The following is a 17,877-nucleotide window of genomic DNA, read 5'->3' on the forward strand; positions in this document are numbered from 1 at the left end:
GACATGATTTAGAATGAACCAAAATGCTTCTGAATTCATATATAATGCCCTATACAATTTTTATTTCATGGCTAGTCATACAATTTGATGTTTGACTTCTTATTTCTACAGTTGCGGTAATGAAGTTCAGCACTGCCTTATCTACAAATCTGATGATGGCTACGGGTTCGCAGAGCCATATCTGATATATGGCAGCCTGAAGGAGCTTGTGGTGCACTACTCCCGTAATTCTCTTCTTATCCATAACGACCTCCTGAATACGCCTCTCACTTACCCCGTAAAATCCGTCGTGCCAGCTGGTAATAGCTAGTTAAGCGCTTAGGTGGTAGGCTACTTGCATTTCTGTGAGCGTTCAATATGCAGCGGTGAATGTATAACTTTCCTTATGCTGCTTGTTTACTTCAGGGTCAATATTTACTAGAAAGTCGTGATTGACTTTACTATAGGATTTATGCAATGTGCCCCTTGTGATTGGTAGGTAGCAATCTAAATGAATGTGTTGTTATTCAACACCAATATGGATCCTTTTAGACTGCTGTGGTACAAATTAGTTATGAAGGCTAAAACAAAGCATCTAGCCGAGCACCGTGTTGCTGAGGTGCAGTTCCTACCAATTCATTAATTTGTGGGCTGCTAAGTTGTTTCTAGAAGGCTGCGCGAGTGCTGTTTTGAGAGTCGGTCATGGGTGTTGGATTCTCGGTGGCATGTTTTCCAAAGATAGAATAGATCTCTTAATAGGGAGGAATATTGAACTGAGTTAGATTGTTGTGCTGAGCTTTGCGTTGGGTAATGGTTTATTGTTGTTGCTGCTGCCGCACTGATGTGCTTTTTTTTCTTGACGCGTATTCAAATTTATGAAGGTTACGACTTCGATTTATCTGAGTTTATTGTTAATAGTCTAGTCTTTTTTGTATTAGTAATTCAATTATCTATAGAATGTCGCTTTCGTGTTATGTGTTCGTGCCATTTCTCTTGTTTCTAGGTTTATTCTGTATATATGCTATATTTTTTTATTTATATATTTTGAATTGGTTGTTCACCAGCGGTAAGTGGGCTTCCACAGAATTTAAATGATCTAAGCATCGCAATGTTTTGTTATCAAAGACCTCACTTCCATGCGTTACGCCATGAGTGAGCGGTATTTATTAACACTATTAGAAAGAAATTCATACAGTGAAACTAAACAAGTGAAAAAATTCTGTAAAACTGGTGCAATAAAATTTTGGTGTTATAATTCATCATGGCGATGACAGCTTATGCTTCCTCGCGCATGGACCCTGGTTAAATCGTTAGAATCGCTTGTGTAAATTAAACGTGAAGAATCTCATTAATAGAAGTTTGAGGTTAACTCTACTCCTTGCAATAGGCCCAACGTATCGAACATAAAGTTTGGGTCATTTCCCTTCATGGTAACTACATTCTTTATTATAATGATGGCTAAAGAATAATTAGGCAACATGACTCACGCATTCGAATTATTTGTTCCGTTTTACATGGTGACTGAAAGTATGCCTGCTGGTGCATTTCCTCTCATTGTGATATGAACTAGGACCCTTAGCCGACACATTTCTTTTCTTGTGGTCGGTGGTGAAAGGGTCCTCAACAATAAAGTGCTCTTGATTATAAAATGTATTTTGCAATCCTTGTTCAAGTTTGACCATCATTTGAAAAACAGGTACATTGTGTTAGTGGTCAGAGAAACAATGCTGTGTTACCGAACTATTGAAGTGAAACACGAACTATTGACCAGTGAATACAAATCTGAAAATAGTAACTGGCGACAAGCATCACCATGTCCTTGCAGAATTAAAAAACGCCTACGAAATAGATACTTAGTGACTATCACATGTGTAATTTTACGTAAAGAGTTTAACGTAATAAATTCACCGTAATCTGCAAGATAACTTCCAAATTACGTTGCCAAAAAATTCAGGCTCTGGCAACTCCTATTCAATTTCTTCGTATCTTTTTCCTATTGACTAGATCATAGTACTTCGTCCTTACCAAGCGGATGTGCACTCTTACTTTACTAATTCCGACAATATTTACTAGGGATAGAATTTTCGATTCGATGAAAAAAAAAATGTAAATACGAGGCGCAAGTCCCGGCCTATGCAAAAGCTGCCCCATGAGGTACGGTTCTAGCACGAGCTGGAAACGATGTGTAGAAAGGAAATGTCTCAAGATTGGTGATTACCTGAAATGATTTCATTAACAATCGTATAGGTACACATTTCATAATTGTCTATCCAGTAGCCCCATTTCAATGTGGAGGGCAACAATTGTAATCAAAGTACAAATTTATTTTCTCATTGTTATTGCGTTTAAATAATTCGTAAGAGAAACTGTCAACTTAGACTGTAAGAAACACCGTCAATATAGTAGCAAAACTGAAACGGCAAACTCACTGAATACTCACACAATGTCACAGGCAGAATCTAACAAAGAAATCTATAAAATGAAAATCGAGGAAACTTTGAATTAAGATCTAAAGATGCCCGAAGATCAAATTGAAGCACACAATCTTAAAATACTTATGAAAACTACTAAACAATCAATAAGATGTAACTTATTGCAATTAAATTTTTACAACGTTGGACAAGTTGGAAACGCTTATAAGCGCGTCCAGCAAATAAACCATCGATCAGACCTAGTTTGGAACAAAGTCCATAATAGGAAACTTGACTTCTCAATTGACTTTTTTCTGTAATGGAAAACAGAACCCTATAGGATCATCGAGAAAACTAGAACAATACAAACATTAAACCAAATTTCCCTCAAAGTTATGACCACAAATCAAAACACGCACACTTTCCTAATATTATTTCTAGTGGCATCATAGCACGAACGTTCCACTGATATTTGGTAAGCCACGAATAAAGGGTATTTCGACATGTAGCGGAATTGTGCTTCGATATAGTCATCCATGTATCAGTACTTGCTCAATGTTGGGTAGCAGCTTTCGATCCGCGTCTTGGAGAAATTTTAATTCATCCAGAATCCAGTTCGTGACGATTCCAATCGACTACTATGAAAATGAGCGCAGTGTATTTGTTCCTCTCTAGTCAGCAACAAACCATACATTCCACAGTTTCGATCGATGCTCACCGACCAATATCAAGTACACTATCACCCCATTGGCTGCAGCTCGCAAGTTACCTAGCTGTCAGGTCATTTCTCATTCGAAATACTTAGCTAAAATGGCGAGGCATTAATTGTATGGCCCTAAAAATAATAATGCCAGATGAAATGAGCTTTCCGCTGTTATAATGAATAAGATTGAATACTAAATTAGTGCGATGCTAGAAGTGGAATTTGAACTGGAACGGACCGCCTCCTCCCTGGAAGTGCTGGAACGGATTAAATCCGTGACGGAATGGCGATTGCTGTTGCTGCTCAGGATCTAAAGGATCTTCTCCACTATCGAATTTTCGACGCATTTCTGAAAATAAATAAATCTCCATCATCCCTCACCATCATTGAAAATAGTTTACTCAATGATCTTAGGGTTAAATATTTAAATTTCAGATAACAATCAACAAGTGTCAACAATCATTCACCTCTTGTTTCAGTGTCGATGGAAAAACTATTAGTGCCTAAACATACATTTACATTTAGAAATATTAATGAAAACTATTAATATAACGAAACGAGATCCTACTATTGACATAGAAGCTTGAAAACTGCAAACATGTATCCACAATGTTTACTTGGGAACTTGAACAAATAATCGTTTTCAAGAAGAAATCAGAAATTAACACCGAATTCTCTCCAATAAAATTGTATCAACATCTATCTATGATTAGCATCATACGAACGGAATGGGTGTACTCGCAGTCCAAAACCATCTTTTGGATAACTAGGGTAATAATTGCAAGCTTAATGGCATTCGACCAACAAACACATGTGTGTTCAATACAAACGATGTGTATGATTTTTGAAACTTAAACTGTTGAGTCCTTCAGTACTGCTCTCGGAGCTCCAGTATACGAATACTTACCATCGTCCGTCAGAACTTCCTTGGCAGCGGCAATGTCGATAAATTTCTTCTCTGCCATTTCCTTCTCATCGCCATCAAAATGATCAGGATGCCATTTCTGTGCCATTTGCCTGCGGAAAAAAAATTATTAAGAATAACAAATCGAATTCAAAGGTTGATTCGTTTGAGTTTGTAGGAAGAATTTTTGATGGCTTGCATAATTAAAGCATGTCAATCTTGCGAATTATGAAGGACGAAGGTATTTAATAATAAATGATGATGGACTCTAAATACCTTCTAAATGATGGACCTAATACTAAATTTGTATTTATTAAAGTATAATTTCAAAATGAATAATTTATACACCAATGGAAAGATACAATTTTTGACACATGTACAAATGTTCAATATGTCCCTCTTATGCTGCACGGCAAACATCTAAACGGTAGCCAAACTCGTCCCACACACGAGAAAGCATATCTTCTGTTATTGAGTGCACCGTAGCAGTGATACGGTTCTTCAGATCAGTGTTGCTGGTAGAGGCGGGACGTAAACATAGTTGCTGGAATGCTGGTAGAGGCGGGACGTAAACAGAGTTGCTGGTAGAGGCGGGACGTAAACAGAGTTGCTTGTAGAGACAGGACGTAAACAGCTTTCTTGACGTAACCCCATAAGAAATAGTCAAATGATGTGAGATCAGGTGATCTCGGTGCCAGAAGTGTAGAGCCAGATCTTCATTTCCTATGCGTCCTACCCAACGCTCAGGAAGTGACTGATTCAAATATTATTAATCACATTTTCTTTTAATCATGCCGCCAAATTTCGGGTTTGAATCGGTTAAAAAATTTGAATTTTTCACTTTCCATCGGTTCATAAATTATTCATTTTGAAAATATACTTAAATAAACAAGAATTCATCAAGTTGGGTCCATCATTTAGAATAACCCCAAATTATAAATATAGTTCGAGATACTTTTAGGCACATAAGAGTAAAACAGGGATATCACCGTCACAGTACATGACGATATTACTATTGCTGTCCCCTGCATGTGACTAATACATGAATTCATCATTTTTACAGCTATGCAATATACATTCTCAAATAACACAGATAAGACTCGAAAATTTACACAGGGTTACTAGTGGAGTACCTATATGCTTTAGTGATTTCCCTCTTAGTCGCGGTTCTCTTGACACCGAGAATTTTATAGTAATCTCTTCTGCCAGCTTGTTTCTTCAATTTCTGCACTCGCTGCATTCCTTCCTTGGCTCTTGTAAAGTTCTCGTCGATTTTTTGTGCTTGCTGATAATCCTCGGCAGCTGAAAACGAAATCAGGACAATTAAAACTTATATTTTCTGTTTCCATTTCACACCACTGAACCTGGCTGGAAATTCCTCATACGATTTCAAATACTTAGAAAACAAATGCGATTCCAATATTGAACAAAATTTTAACGAATAAATGAGTAAATTACCGTCATTAATCGAATAAATGATAATCAAAAATCCATTATTTAAGGTAAACAAGTTAAAAAAATTTGAAAGCATCTTTTACAACCTATTAAAAGTATCTAAGTCTAATTTTTTAGGGCCGTATCCATCTGCACAAGCGTCAACACGTTCCTAGACAATGCTTATATCACTCTTTGATGCTGATGAATCATGCCATCAACAATTTGAAATACAATTTGCACCTAATATATACTTCTCATGAGATAGTCAACAGGAAATGAGGTAGCTTCTGAATTTTCAATTCTACAAGCCCATTCAGTATTTATTTTTTGGATGAGCATAAATAACTCCTTTAGTTCAGGAGAGAATCTGTTGGTTTGAAGGTGCACCCGTGACTTAGATAAGGCAGAAAATGCATCATACCGTAATTTAAAGATACGTTACATATTAGTTCACACAAAGCCTTTACTCATTTTTCCCTTTTTCATCAAAAAGTTGTCTCGCAGCAATTTTCATCCTGAGAAGGGGAAAAAGCTCAACAAAATTTGCACAACAAACCTGCATCTAAGTCATCATTGACTATGTGTAGCTCGGCTCTTTCGCAATACAATCGAGGATCTTGCGAATATTGCAGCGCCACGTCGCAGGATTTCTTGGCTTTTATAATCTCGCCAATTTCTCGGTCGCAGATGCAGAGTTTTTCGTATGCCAGGTGTCTCACGGCTTCGACGTCAGGTTCTTCTTTCAGGATCTGTTAACATAATCATGGCCAAGCTAAGAGTATACTTTGACAAGAATCAATTTTATCTTGAAACTGAATTATAGGATGTAGTTTGACTATGATGTTGATGTCATGGTGAATGTAATTATTGAACTAATTTAAAATCAATGTTGTTTTAATAAATCGGCAGCCTCAAAAATTGAAACTTACGGCGGTAATTGTGCCCAGCATATTATGATGAATAAATTATACAAGAAAACTATTACTCCTACCAATTATTTAGACGTGAAAAACACCAAAAATGAAGAGACTCCTAAATCTTGCTAGGAATAATTTACCTTTCCTGCCGCTTCAGAACATTCGGCAAATTGCTTGTTGTTCACTTGCTCTTGTAGTCCCTCAACGAGCTTGTTGACTTTCTTCACTTTCTTGTAAACCGCAAAGCAGTTCTTGTGATCGGGGTCGAGTTTCAAGCATTCACGAATTTCACTGAAAAAGAAGGAACATGTGTTAACCAAGTAATGCTTTCCAGAGTTGGGAAAATCAACCTACTACCGTACACAACTCCGGAAAATTTCCCTCCTACCGTGCCCGTGGCAACTTTTAAGACGAGCTCTCAAAAGCTGTTACCTTAATCAAGTTTGAAGGAGACTGAAATAAGACTATATAACTTCCTGAAAAGTGGTCCCAACACATTTTCTTATTTATAGACAATAAATCATACATAAGTATGTTGTATGTTATGTTGGACTAGTTATATAAATATTTTAGATATTTAATGATGCATTAGATCCAATAATCCAAAGCACTTTCCAAAAATAACGTAAGATAGTACAAATAACAATTAGGAGTTCTCCTAACCACCTGGCTTAAATATTCATTCCTTTACAGTTTCTGAAAAGTCGTCCCTGATTGGTAATGTATATATTAACTCTTCTATAGTCTTCATTAACGGCATACGCCCTATGGCCTCTGGGCATAGAGTCGCCATTAGGGTAATTTAACCAAACGACTACAGGAGGGTTAAAAGCAATACTGGAACACATCCTAACCGAGATCTTTATAGTTACTGAAGAGGCTACGGAAGGCGTTGCGTGAATGCCAAGACAAGTGACAATATTACCAAAGCAAAGTTAGCTAATACAAAAAATACTTCTATTACTACCAGAATGAAACCTATTTGAACATGCAGGCAAAATCAATAGTTATCTAGATATTTTTTTCGTCTCATGGTTCAAAATTGTTTACATTTTCATTGTAAAAATAATTTACAGCTAGCTCCAAATCTAACGCATAATTTGACAATTTCACCTTCATGATTTGTTTAAAAATATCCAAATTCAAACCCAGCTTTTATTCGTGTTTTGTTTCGAGTTCATATTCATTTTTTGAAAATGACAGAAAATTATCACTTGGATAATTAGTATATAGAGCAACTAGAGATAAAATCAAATATGAATAAATAGAACAGAAATATATTTTATCCCATTTTCGAAGCTACGAATGAAAAAATTTATGAATTTAAGTTTGAATGTTCTCTCATTGAATCAGTAATTGAATAATCTCATTGAATTAGTAGTAATCACTGAAGTGATACCCAAGCGTGTGTTCAACGTCTCCCATCCTGTAGTAAAGGTTAGCCAGATGCAAGAAGCCCTCTGTGTTGTCGCTAGTGAGTTTTGTGGCAACTCTTAAGTCAGTGATGGCGCTCTGCAGGTCACCGACGGCCTCAAAAGCAGCTATTCTCTGCTCCCGCACCCATGAAGCCCATGGACATTCCTATAACATTGAAGAATTTTTTATATAGAGAAGACACTGATCCAACGCATAGGTTTTCAGTTTTAAATTATCATACAGCAATCAGTATGATCAAATTAAGTGTAATCAAATCATTGTTTACAGAAAAAAACAAGCATAATGAGGGAGTTAGAAAGTTATTTATTGGAGCTAATGAGCAATTTGAAGTCTTGTATTAAATTTGCAGTTTTAACTTGATTAGAAATTCACTGACAATTACGGAAAGACGAAAAATTCAATGACAATTATTCGAAAAAAATAAGGGTTAAAGCAAACATTCAAGTTGATGAAAATCTACTTACATCGACAATATCTTTAAGCAAAGGAATAGCATAGTGGTAGTCCCCAACGTGAACAGAATCTTGCACAAGCACCATCTTCTGTTTGAGCGGCTCAATTCTGGCATACAACTCGTTGGCTTCCACATTGTCAGGTTCACGTCGCAGCTAGAACAGGATAACATATCAGATAATTTGGACAAAAATTTACTGTTTTATGAACACTTTCCTAACAGCTTTATAATAGAGTTATGAGTAAAGTGTCAACATTTAAATAAATCATTTTTGCAAGAGTGTAATGTTTGAATACGGCATACGTAAAAGTTTAATTTAAACGCAATCAATTAGGTAAATGTGAAGCTTGATCAAGATTGAATCGCATCAGATGGGTATATGAACACAAGATGAGGCAAAGACATCTTTTGTGAGAACAAAAAAGCTGTTACGAGTGAAACATCCCTTAACATTCAACACTTGCATAACACTTCTGGCACTTTTTAATATTGACACATCAAACCATGTCAATTGGCGCAGGGAGCGTGAGGTAGTATGTGCCTAATACTACACACGATATAAATTTTAGTCGCCAACAGCCACCCACCACTTCTTCCAGGTCGATATGCGCTAAATCCAGTTCTGCCATTTTATAGTGAACAGAGGCACGCTGCAGACGTGCATTAGTGAGGTCCGGCTTAAGCAGCAGAACCTTGTCCAGGTCTTGTAAGCCTGACCGAGCACGACCCAAAGCCAGGAACACTGTTGCTCTGTGAATATGTTCAATTTATTGTAATGATATCAATACGCATTAATAGTCTCCGAATAGGTCCGAAAATTCAAATGTTGACATGAAGCATTTATGCATTTAGAAATGAAGCTGATGATTATAAAAGATATAAAGTAAAACAAGAACTAGGTATCAGCTCAAGAAAGATCGTAAATACATGATTATCTATAGCAAAATTAGGGACCATTAAAACCAGACATTTTAAAATTTAATAAGACGTTTCGAGTAGAGATATGTTTCTTCATATTTTACACGACATGGAAACAATGTTGCAGGATGCAGATTCAAAGGTCTTCCTGATCACAGTGTACCTTAGGACGTTTGCTGCAAGAGGTTCAGAAATACAATGATCTAATGATGGTATGTACAGAAAAGAGATATGAGATATGTACAGAAGAGTGCACAAGGAAGAGACTGGGGCAAAACCGAAGCATGGTAGTCCATCAACCTTTAATGACATATAGGTACCGGTCTTTATCCTGTGTGTAAACAAAATAGAATCAAATATGACAAAGCTGAGGAGTACATTCACAGAATCATTATTATGACAAAACAAGAACATAATCATGATCAAGTCTGTAAGTAATTTTTATTCAGTATACTTATACTCTGAGTGACACTCCTACGGTACTTCTTTACTTTTGTTTTACGCGCCTTTGTATCTGAATAAAAGGGGGTGTGCACGAACCCATAGTGGGAAATTCTTCTTCCTTGCAGAAGGAGCCTTAAAAGGGGCTTCCCACAACAACAAGGAAATTATGACAAGGGTTGTCATTGCTGTAACTTTTGGGAGTTCAAGTTATTGAAAAACATGACAGCTGTAGGCATGAAAAATATGACAGCATTCATACTGCTACTAGTAATACATTAAAGGGGGCAATAAAGGCATTTTAAAAATTGTGCATAGTATAAAAGTAAGGTGACAGACTATTCAAGACACTTGACTACTCAGAGATCCAAATCATAATGTGTGGGAGTAAAAACCAAAAATAAAAATAACAAACTATAAACATGTTCAGAAGGAGCTGCAAAGGACTAGCTATATTTCACAGTAAATATTTTTTAACAATCATGACTTATTATCTTGACATGTTTAGGATTGATTCTCTTTTTAAATGCCTTGGGCATCTAATTAATTATCTTCCTTGTTTCTCTTGGTGTAATATTTAGACAGAATCTTAGTTAATGAAACCTAAACCTTGGACGTCTTCATGTAACGCACTTTGTTAGTCTGCACCTTTTATTGAAGACTTTGAAATTCACTGGTTTCGCCTAGTCTTTTGTCGAGTCTACACAGGCATGCTTGAAATTTATGAATGCCTGGCTCCATCTACACCTCTGCTAGTTAAGTGCAAACCTGTGTATAATTTTGGCAAGTCATGCTAGGCAGTTTGATCCTTACCTCACCATTTATCTTATTTGTTCAGTCCTGAAGTCTTAGCAAACATTTTTTTTATTAATTTGTGCCTATTTATTAACAAAGTTTGTCATTTGTAACCTGTTCTCATGCAAGTCTTGCTCTTTCAATATTACATTTTGCTTTTTGCTTGCTCTAACCGTGTTGTATCCAGCCTCAAATAACTAACTCTGGTAACAGAGAGTGTTCCTAAGCTGTCTTGAGGATCTTTCAGATGCCAATTAAGCTTGAAGGGTAATTTTCATGAACATATTTTTTAGACATTAGGGTCTGCTAGTGTGGTGATGCTGTCTTTTTAATGTGAGCATTAAATCCCTCACTTGGCTTCTGGTCAACAAGAAAGAAAACCAAGATTGCCTATCAACTACAAATCTACAATTGACTTTTTTCTTCAGCCAAAAATGACTGCGTGACTTTTTCAGAGTGTTTGCTTTGCTTGATGCCCCAAATGCTTTGGTATTTAGACTAAAGTTGTCTAGGAATTAATACTATTTTCATGGTTTTAATGTGCAATTACACAATTACTTCACATAAATTAATTAGATCCTTACCTGAACAGTGATTTTCAAGCCAACTACTCACTAATTCAAGGAACCTAGTGATGCTATTGTTTTCATCATTGAATTTCAGTCAGAAAACCTTAAAATAGTGAGAGCAAAATTAAGCTTTCATTTATACATATGTTCTTGCTTCTTGGTCCTTATTTGACTTATTCTCATTTTATATCACTAAGATTTGATGTCCCTACTGACAAGTATGAACTAATTATTTATGTGGTGTGTTATCTAATCCATTCATTCATTTTACTTTCTTTTACCCTCTGGATTTCTGTTTGCCACATCTTTCTCACGTAAGCTCAAAGCTCTAGGCAACCAACTGCTCTGCCAACAAATCCAGGTAATGATAGGGTGGCTACAACTTCTCTTGCATGTACTGTGCCCTGATGTAAGATTGAATGTTTCAGAGTGCTGTGTGGAATGATAGTTCTAGGAAAACTAACTGAGATTGCACTATTACCTGCCAAGGTCAGTCAAAATTGACCAGCTGTCAACATTTGTCCTAAATTCTTATTGGATTGTGAGCTCCATTGTATTAATCCTCAATATCCAGTTTATCATGATTTTAGGTACTTGTCTGCAGCTAGAGCACACATAGGTATTGCCAGTATCCAGGTGGTTTGAAAAGCAATTTTTAACATGTTTTTCTTTACTCAGCTTTGCGTTTGTATGTTTGTTATCAACATTGACAACAAAAAGTAGCCCACTTCTGATTGCTCTAGAGATCTGAAATTCGGCATGCAGGCTATTTTCGCCTAACAATTTCATATACAATCATAAAAACTAGCAATTAGAGACCTAAATTAGCTTAATTGAGTAAAGTATATATATAGAGTATAGGTATATATAGTATGACGTGCGGGCACTTACATTATAGACAAGCATGCGCTGACGCTGCGTATCATCGATACGTACATCAAGTAATACTTAATCAAGTCTTAATCGTTTTTCTTGTGGACTAAAAAGTAGAAAATAAAATGCTTAAAAAAACTTTTTAAAAAACCACGCTTTTCTTGTGGACTAAAAAGTAGAAAATAAATTATGGCTCGCCCCAAAAAAATGTGGGTCGGGCTGTATGTTCACCATCAAATCTCCAAAATTTGTGTGTTGTGTGCTTTTCGCTTTAATCGTAAATCTGCCTGACACACATTTTTTGGGGTGAGCCATAATTTATTTTCTACTTTTTAGTCCACAAGAAAAACATGTTTTTTTAAAAAAGTTTTTCTTAAGTATTTTATTCTATTAGGTACTTATAGTTCTGGCGACTGGGCTTCAACAAGCTGAGAGGCCTAATTGGAGCTCTTCCTCTGGTGTGTGACTTTTACGTGCAGACTTTTCAGACTATCACGTGACCAGACCACAGACTATCACCAGACTATCACCAGACTATCACTATAATGACCAGACTATCACCAGACTATCACGTGACTATCCAGACTATCACGTGCATTTAATTCAGACCACAGGACTGCCAATTACATTTTTTTTTTGTACCAACCTGCATTATTTTTAGTAAAGTGTATTTTGTTTAGTAAGGTGTTAGTGTTTTCCCTCCTTCATTTCTTCCTGAAATAACTCCTTAGATCTCATTCAGTGATGATTTGGACCTTCAGTTACAAAGTGGCAACGACACACATATTTCTGTGAGCTTACAAGGATCTGCTGAAATGTAAACTACAGCAACTGCTAAATTTTCACACAGTTAGTATTTATGGTTCAGTCGTGATGCTCTGATTCAGCCACTTACCTTCGATAATAACTGAGGTAGTTGTTAGGGTCTCCATCAATTGCTGCATGGAATTGAGCAAGAGCATCATGAAGCTGGCCTCGTGCCAGCATCTGCACCCCAAGCTCCAGGTATCGTTGTACTTCATTAGGATCACTGCCCCCCAGCACACCTGAAAATATTGGTGTCAATTATTGCCAATCATACTGTTGTCAAAAAGTCAATTTGTGTCACAATAAGAAACAGCTGAATTTTGAAGGAATTGCTGGCATTAATACATATTCAAAATAAGTTGGAATAATCATGGAAAAATTTTCCACATTTATTTTAGAGGCTGCCTGCAGAGAACATTGTAGAACAGCAAGTAAAAAAAGCAAGTACCGGTACTATGTAATATGTGCCAACTGTTTCTCTTTCAGGTTGCATGACCTGCATCAGATTGAATTCATATTATTATTAGTATGTAGTCCTGAAATAGCAAAATTGCCAATTCCATGGAATCAGCAGCCAGTTTGCCAAATCTGCAGAATCAGCATTTCTATACCATAGGAATCTGGGGTTAGGTCAGTCAGCCAATTTCCTTTTTTAATATTAAATTTAAATATAATGGAGCTTGACCAAACTTGATCTAACCTTTTCCAACACTAACTGTTGATTTATGTTCAAACTCTAACTTCCAATTTTCTGAATCAGTAGCAAAATGCTGATTCTACAGATTCTACAGATAGGAAATTGATATTTAATTGATAGGTAACTGATAGGCAAATGATAGGTAAAAGATAAGAAACAATAGGTAAATGACAGGAAAATGATGGGTAAATAATATTTGGATAATAGCAAAATGATTATTAAATGATATTTAAATGAGACGCAAATGATAGTTAATAGATAAATGATAGTTAAATGAAACGCAAATGATAGTTAAACGATAGATAAATTATAGGAAAATTATAGGAAAATAATGGGTAAATTATAGACAAATGAAAGGTTAATGATAAGTAAACGATGCCGCATCACCGAAAGTTTTACCAAAAGCCATTGCCGCCGATTTGCAGCTGTTGTGTGCAGCTAGCCTAGGCTGAATAGCACTCGACAAGTTTCACTAGTAAGTAGATTAGTAGACCAGATGGTAGGTGCAAGTTAACAGTTTCATTAGCAATGTCTTTGAAATTTAGAGCTATAAAATTTGGAGAACTGTAATCATATTTGGACATCATATTTCTTTCATTAACAACACAATACAATATCAAGGTTTACTTTAAGCAGAAAGTGGTACCCTTTGCAAATCCCAGCCAAGCAAGTAGATGATTTAAATTTTACAAAAAACAAGATGGTGTTGTCATAATTTAAGTTTTTTTGTTTGTTTCCAAACACACGCCAATCAAATTAGGCTTTCAGTTGGGCGAGACTTTTAAATTAAATGCCTCCTGTGCGCTGAAGTAAAAACTGCCTGTCTGACATTTTGGTATCTTTGTTGTGATCCTCACGTGGTTTGTGCACATATCTACTAGAGTTAATATAAAAGAACATGGTATTTTGAGATTTTGTACCAATCAACGCTCCTTATGGACCAGTCTCCAGCACACTAGCACCATGATGCAATTCTATAATTAATATAAAATAACACTGTATTTTGAGAATTTGAAACTATCATGAATGTTTATGGACCAGTTTACAGCACACTAGCTCCACTCCTCACAAGACACAAATAAAAGTAACTTATTGAATAAAAGTACTTATTGAAGTCAGGCTTCAAGACCTCAAATGCCTAAAAATATAAAAAATTGTGTTTCTGCATAGATTCCAATGCTCAAAGAACATTGAAAAACTTCAAAGTGTCTCTCTTTTCATATAGACTTGTTGAAGAAATTATAATTTTGCTACAATCGTCACTCAAAACCGCTTTCAGAACCAATTGGTCAATTCAGTCCGATCAAATGCACTGTCAAACGGGGTAATATGAGATGGTTTTGAGCTTTTTTGTTAATAACTTCTTACCATGAAACATTTCATAAACAAGTTTGGGTTCATTTTAAAGCTCTTTGAGAGGGCTGTCAAATGGGCTGAAAAAATTCCATATGCTATCTGTAAGGTGTCAGATGCAAAATAAAAGCGTCCTGAATTAACACTGGGAACAGGGTAATCTGGGACACTTGAAATAAAATTAAATTTTGAAATGTTTGCAGCATGCAAAGTGTACTCATCCATTACTAACAGTACTCTGAAGTCCTCCTCTTCCTTTGTAGATGATATTGATGTATAATAAATGACATTTTCTGTGATTTTTACTCATTTTTCCTTTATTGATATATTACCATATCCATACATTACCGTATTAACGATGTGATATCCATTTTTGAGATTTAATTCAATAAAGAAAAAATTTGTAGGTTTTCACTTATACTTACATAGTATAAGTGTATAAAGTATTATACAAATACTTATCCACTTATATTTACATGGTATTTTTCTTAACAATTTTCTCTTTTTAACCATAACATTTTCATTAAGATGAGAGGAAAATATTTCTTTTGTGCTCATACCTTATGACACCTAAATATAGAATTGCACCATGTGTCCAAAATCTCAGAATACCATGTTCTTTTCTACTGACACTTTAATGCCCAAGTGTATGGTTGCATTTCAAACATGCTCTGTAATATTATTGTTGTGATAAAGAATTGATGCTGGTTGTTTTAAATGTGTTTGGCAAGCTTCTCTGCTTTGTTTTGGTGGTGCAACTCGGCTCTTTGTTGCCAACTACGCAGTACAGCACTGAACTTGTTGGGAATCCGTGGTGCCATTCACTTGTTGAACTTTCCCAATCTTTATTGGACAATGGTTGGAAAATCAGATAAGTTACAGCATTAAAAAAATTCTACATTGTTTCTAGTACAATTGTGAGCGCACATGCAAAATTTGAACATAAAATAAAAATGACATGCATACCGTCAAACAGGGTAAAAAGGGACGGATTTGAGCGTTTTTTGTTAATAACTTCTTACCATGAAACATTTTAGAAACAAATTTAGGCTCATTTTATAGCTCTTTGCAAGGGCTATCCAATGGCATCTTAAAAAAATTCCATATGCTATTCGTAAGGTGCCAGACGCAAAATAAAACCAACCACTGCAAGCTTCATATCAGCAGCCATGTAGCATTTCTTCTGTATCTGTAAGCTTACAGGATGGTTTGTAATTTCGTACAATTTTAATTGAGTCAAGTGATTTTTTCACTATAACAAAAAAGATTGTGAAAAACATACCTGGAACAGAAAATAATGTTTTAGTAACAACCATCATATGTATTGGAGAAATAAATCATAGTTTAGGTCAATTAATTTTCATTCTATGATGCCTGGTGCACAATTCTATATATAGCATTCTATGTACAATTTTGTGACGACCGTTGATGCACTAATTTTTCGATAAGTGAATTTTTTTTGCTGAGCGAGGTAAATGTAATCAAAATTCTTTGTTGTTAATCAATTTTTTTGTTAACTGGAAGCTTTGCTAACAGAGGTTCTACTGTAAATGCATTTTTAAGGGTGTCCCTAATTACCCCTGGAGCGTGTCCCTTTTTACCCCATCGCGCGGAAATGGCTGCCATTTTTTTTTGGAATGAGATAGGCAAATTCTGTTAATTAAGTTTTCAAGCCGACACCTGGGTGCAACTTTAATGTAAGTAAAATTTTTTAATACAGCGAATATTTTTTATGGCTCCAGACCTTAGCAGAGGTACTTTTCCAAAATTGCACTTTTCACACTTTTTTCAGCAATTTTTTTAGAGATAGTAAATGTTTGATTTCTTGACTGGCTTTATACATAATAGATAGTAAAAATGTTAAAGTTTATGCCACTATTTTTAGTTTTGCAATATTTTGATTAGTTTAGCTGCTACAACATTTATACAAAATGTGGGACACGCGTCCCGATTTACCCCGCCCATCCCTTTTTACCCCGTTTGACGGTATATCACAGTGTGTTTCTAAAGGCAACCATCCAGTACACTTGGACTTACAACTGCATTGTTTAAAATGCAACTGTTGAATCAGAGTTGAGTTGATCCAACAACCATGCAAGCAAGAAATTACAATGTAAAATAATTGTATTTTCAATACTATAGTATAATTTACTGCCTTTGTACAATATTTTTCTCACTAATAGTCAGGAACACTAATTCAGTTTACCTATTTTATGTCTCCATACACTGGCTACGCTAAATGGTCAAATTATTGAAGGGTGCTTGTAATATTTTTTGCCTTTCAGAATCTTCTAGGGCTTTAGCATATAAAAACCTTTTCTTCTCCAAGAAAACGTCACAGTCTATGTGAGCAGCATTCTGCTACTTAATTCCCTTCATTCCATTTTGCTATTTCATAAAAACATTTTCTTCTCCAAAAAAATGTCGCAGTCTATGTGAACAGCATTTTGCTACTTCATTTGCCAGTGAATCTAAAGGAGCCTTTGTAGATCTAGAGGACATATTAGATAACGCTTCACCAATAAGCTAGATAAGGCTTTACCAATAAGCTTGAAACCAAATCTGAAAGCAAATTTGAGTAAGAAAACTAATCATTCATGATTGAAATTAACAGAATGGAAAGTGAGAACCTGGCCTCTAAACCTGGACCGTGGCCTCTCAACCTGGACCATGGCCTCTCAACCTGGACCATGGCCTCTCAACCTGGACCATGGCCTCTCAACCTGGACTGTGGCCTCTCAACCTGGACTGTAGCCTCTCAACCTGGACTGTGGCCTCTCAACCAGGACCACGGCCTCTAAACCTGAACCGTGGCCTCTCAACCTGGACCGTAGCCTCTCAACCTGGACCACGGCCTCTCAACCAGGACCACGGCCTCTCAACCTGGACTGCAGCCTCTCAACCTGAAAACCTGGACCGTGGCTTCTCAACCTGAACCATGGCCTCTAAACCTGGACTGTGGCCTCTCAACCTGGACCCTGGATTATCAACCTGGACCGTGGCCTCTCAACCTGGACCCTGGCCTCTCATCCTGGACCCAGGCCTCTCATCCTGGACCCTGGCCTTTCATCCTGGACCCTGGCCTCTCATCCTGGACCCTGGAATCTCATCCTGGACCCTGGCCTCTCATCCTGGACCCTGGCCTCTCATCCTGGACCCTGGCCTCTCATCCTGGACCCTGG

General features: G+C 36.4%; 2 protein-coding genes across 3 annotated transcripts in view; one reads left to right on the forward strand and one right to left on the reverse strand.

The window, feature by feature from the left end:
• Positions 1 to 1,628, forward strand: part of LOC108677079 (phosphatidylinositol 3-kinase regulatory subunit alpha) — a 130,873-nt gene extending 129,245 nt beyond the window's left edge. For both annotated transcript variants that reach the window (XM_018165230.2, XM_047880996.1), the window contains one exon: positions 112 to 1,628. In XM_018165230.2, coding sequence (XP_018020719.1) covers positions 112 to 310 — 199 coding nt within the window. In that variant the 3' untranslated portion in view covers positions 311 to 1,628. The remainder of the gene's footprint in view (positions 1 to 111) is intronic.
• The window catches only part of LOC108677080 (dnaJ homolog subfamily C member 3), a 17,805-nt gene continuing 1,539 nt past the window's right edge, over positions 1,612 to 17,877 (reverse strand). Inside the window, exons 2-10 of the mRNA XM_018165231.2 lie at positions 12,734 to 12,884; positions 8,830 to 8,992; positions 8,253 to 8,396; positions 7,751 to 7,932; positions 6,492 to 6,642; positions 5,991 to 6,183; positions 5,131 to 5,299; positions 4,001 to 4,110; positions 1,612 to 3,442 (exon numbers count right to left, since the gene is read on the reverse strand). Of these exons, the coding sequence (XP_018020720.1) occupies positions 3,303 to 3,442; positions 4,001 to 4,110; positions 5,131 to 5,299; positions 5,991 to 6,183; positions 6,492 to 6,642; positions 7,751 to 7,932; positions 8,253 to 8,396; positions 8,830 to 8,992; positions 12,734 to 12,884 (1,403 nt within the window). The 3' untranslated portion in view covers positions 1,612 to 3,302. The remainder of the gene's footprint in view (positions 3,443 to 4,000; positions 4,111 to 5,130; positions 5,300 to 5,990; positions 6,184 to 6,491; positions 6,643 to 7,750; positions 7,933 to 8,252; positions 8,397 to 8,829; positions 8,993 to 12,733; positions 12,885 to 17,877) is intronic.

Source organism: Hyalella azteca, unplaced genomic scaffold (assembly GCF_000764305.2).
Source record: "Hyalella azteca isolate HAZT.00-mixed unplaced genomic scaffold, Hazt_2.0.2 contig6769, whole genome shotgun sequence".
Lineage (NCBI taxonomy): Eukaryota > Metazoa > Arthropoda > Malacostraca > Amphipoda > Hyalellidae > Hyalella > Hyalella azteca.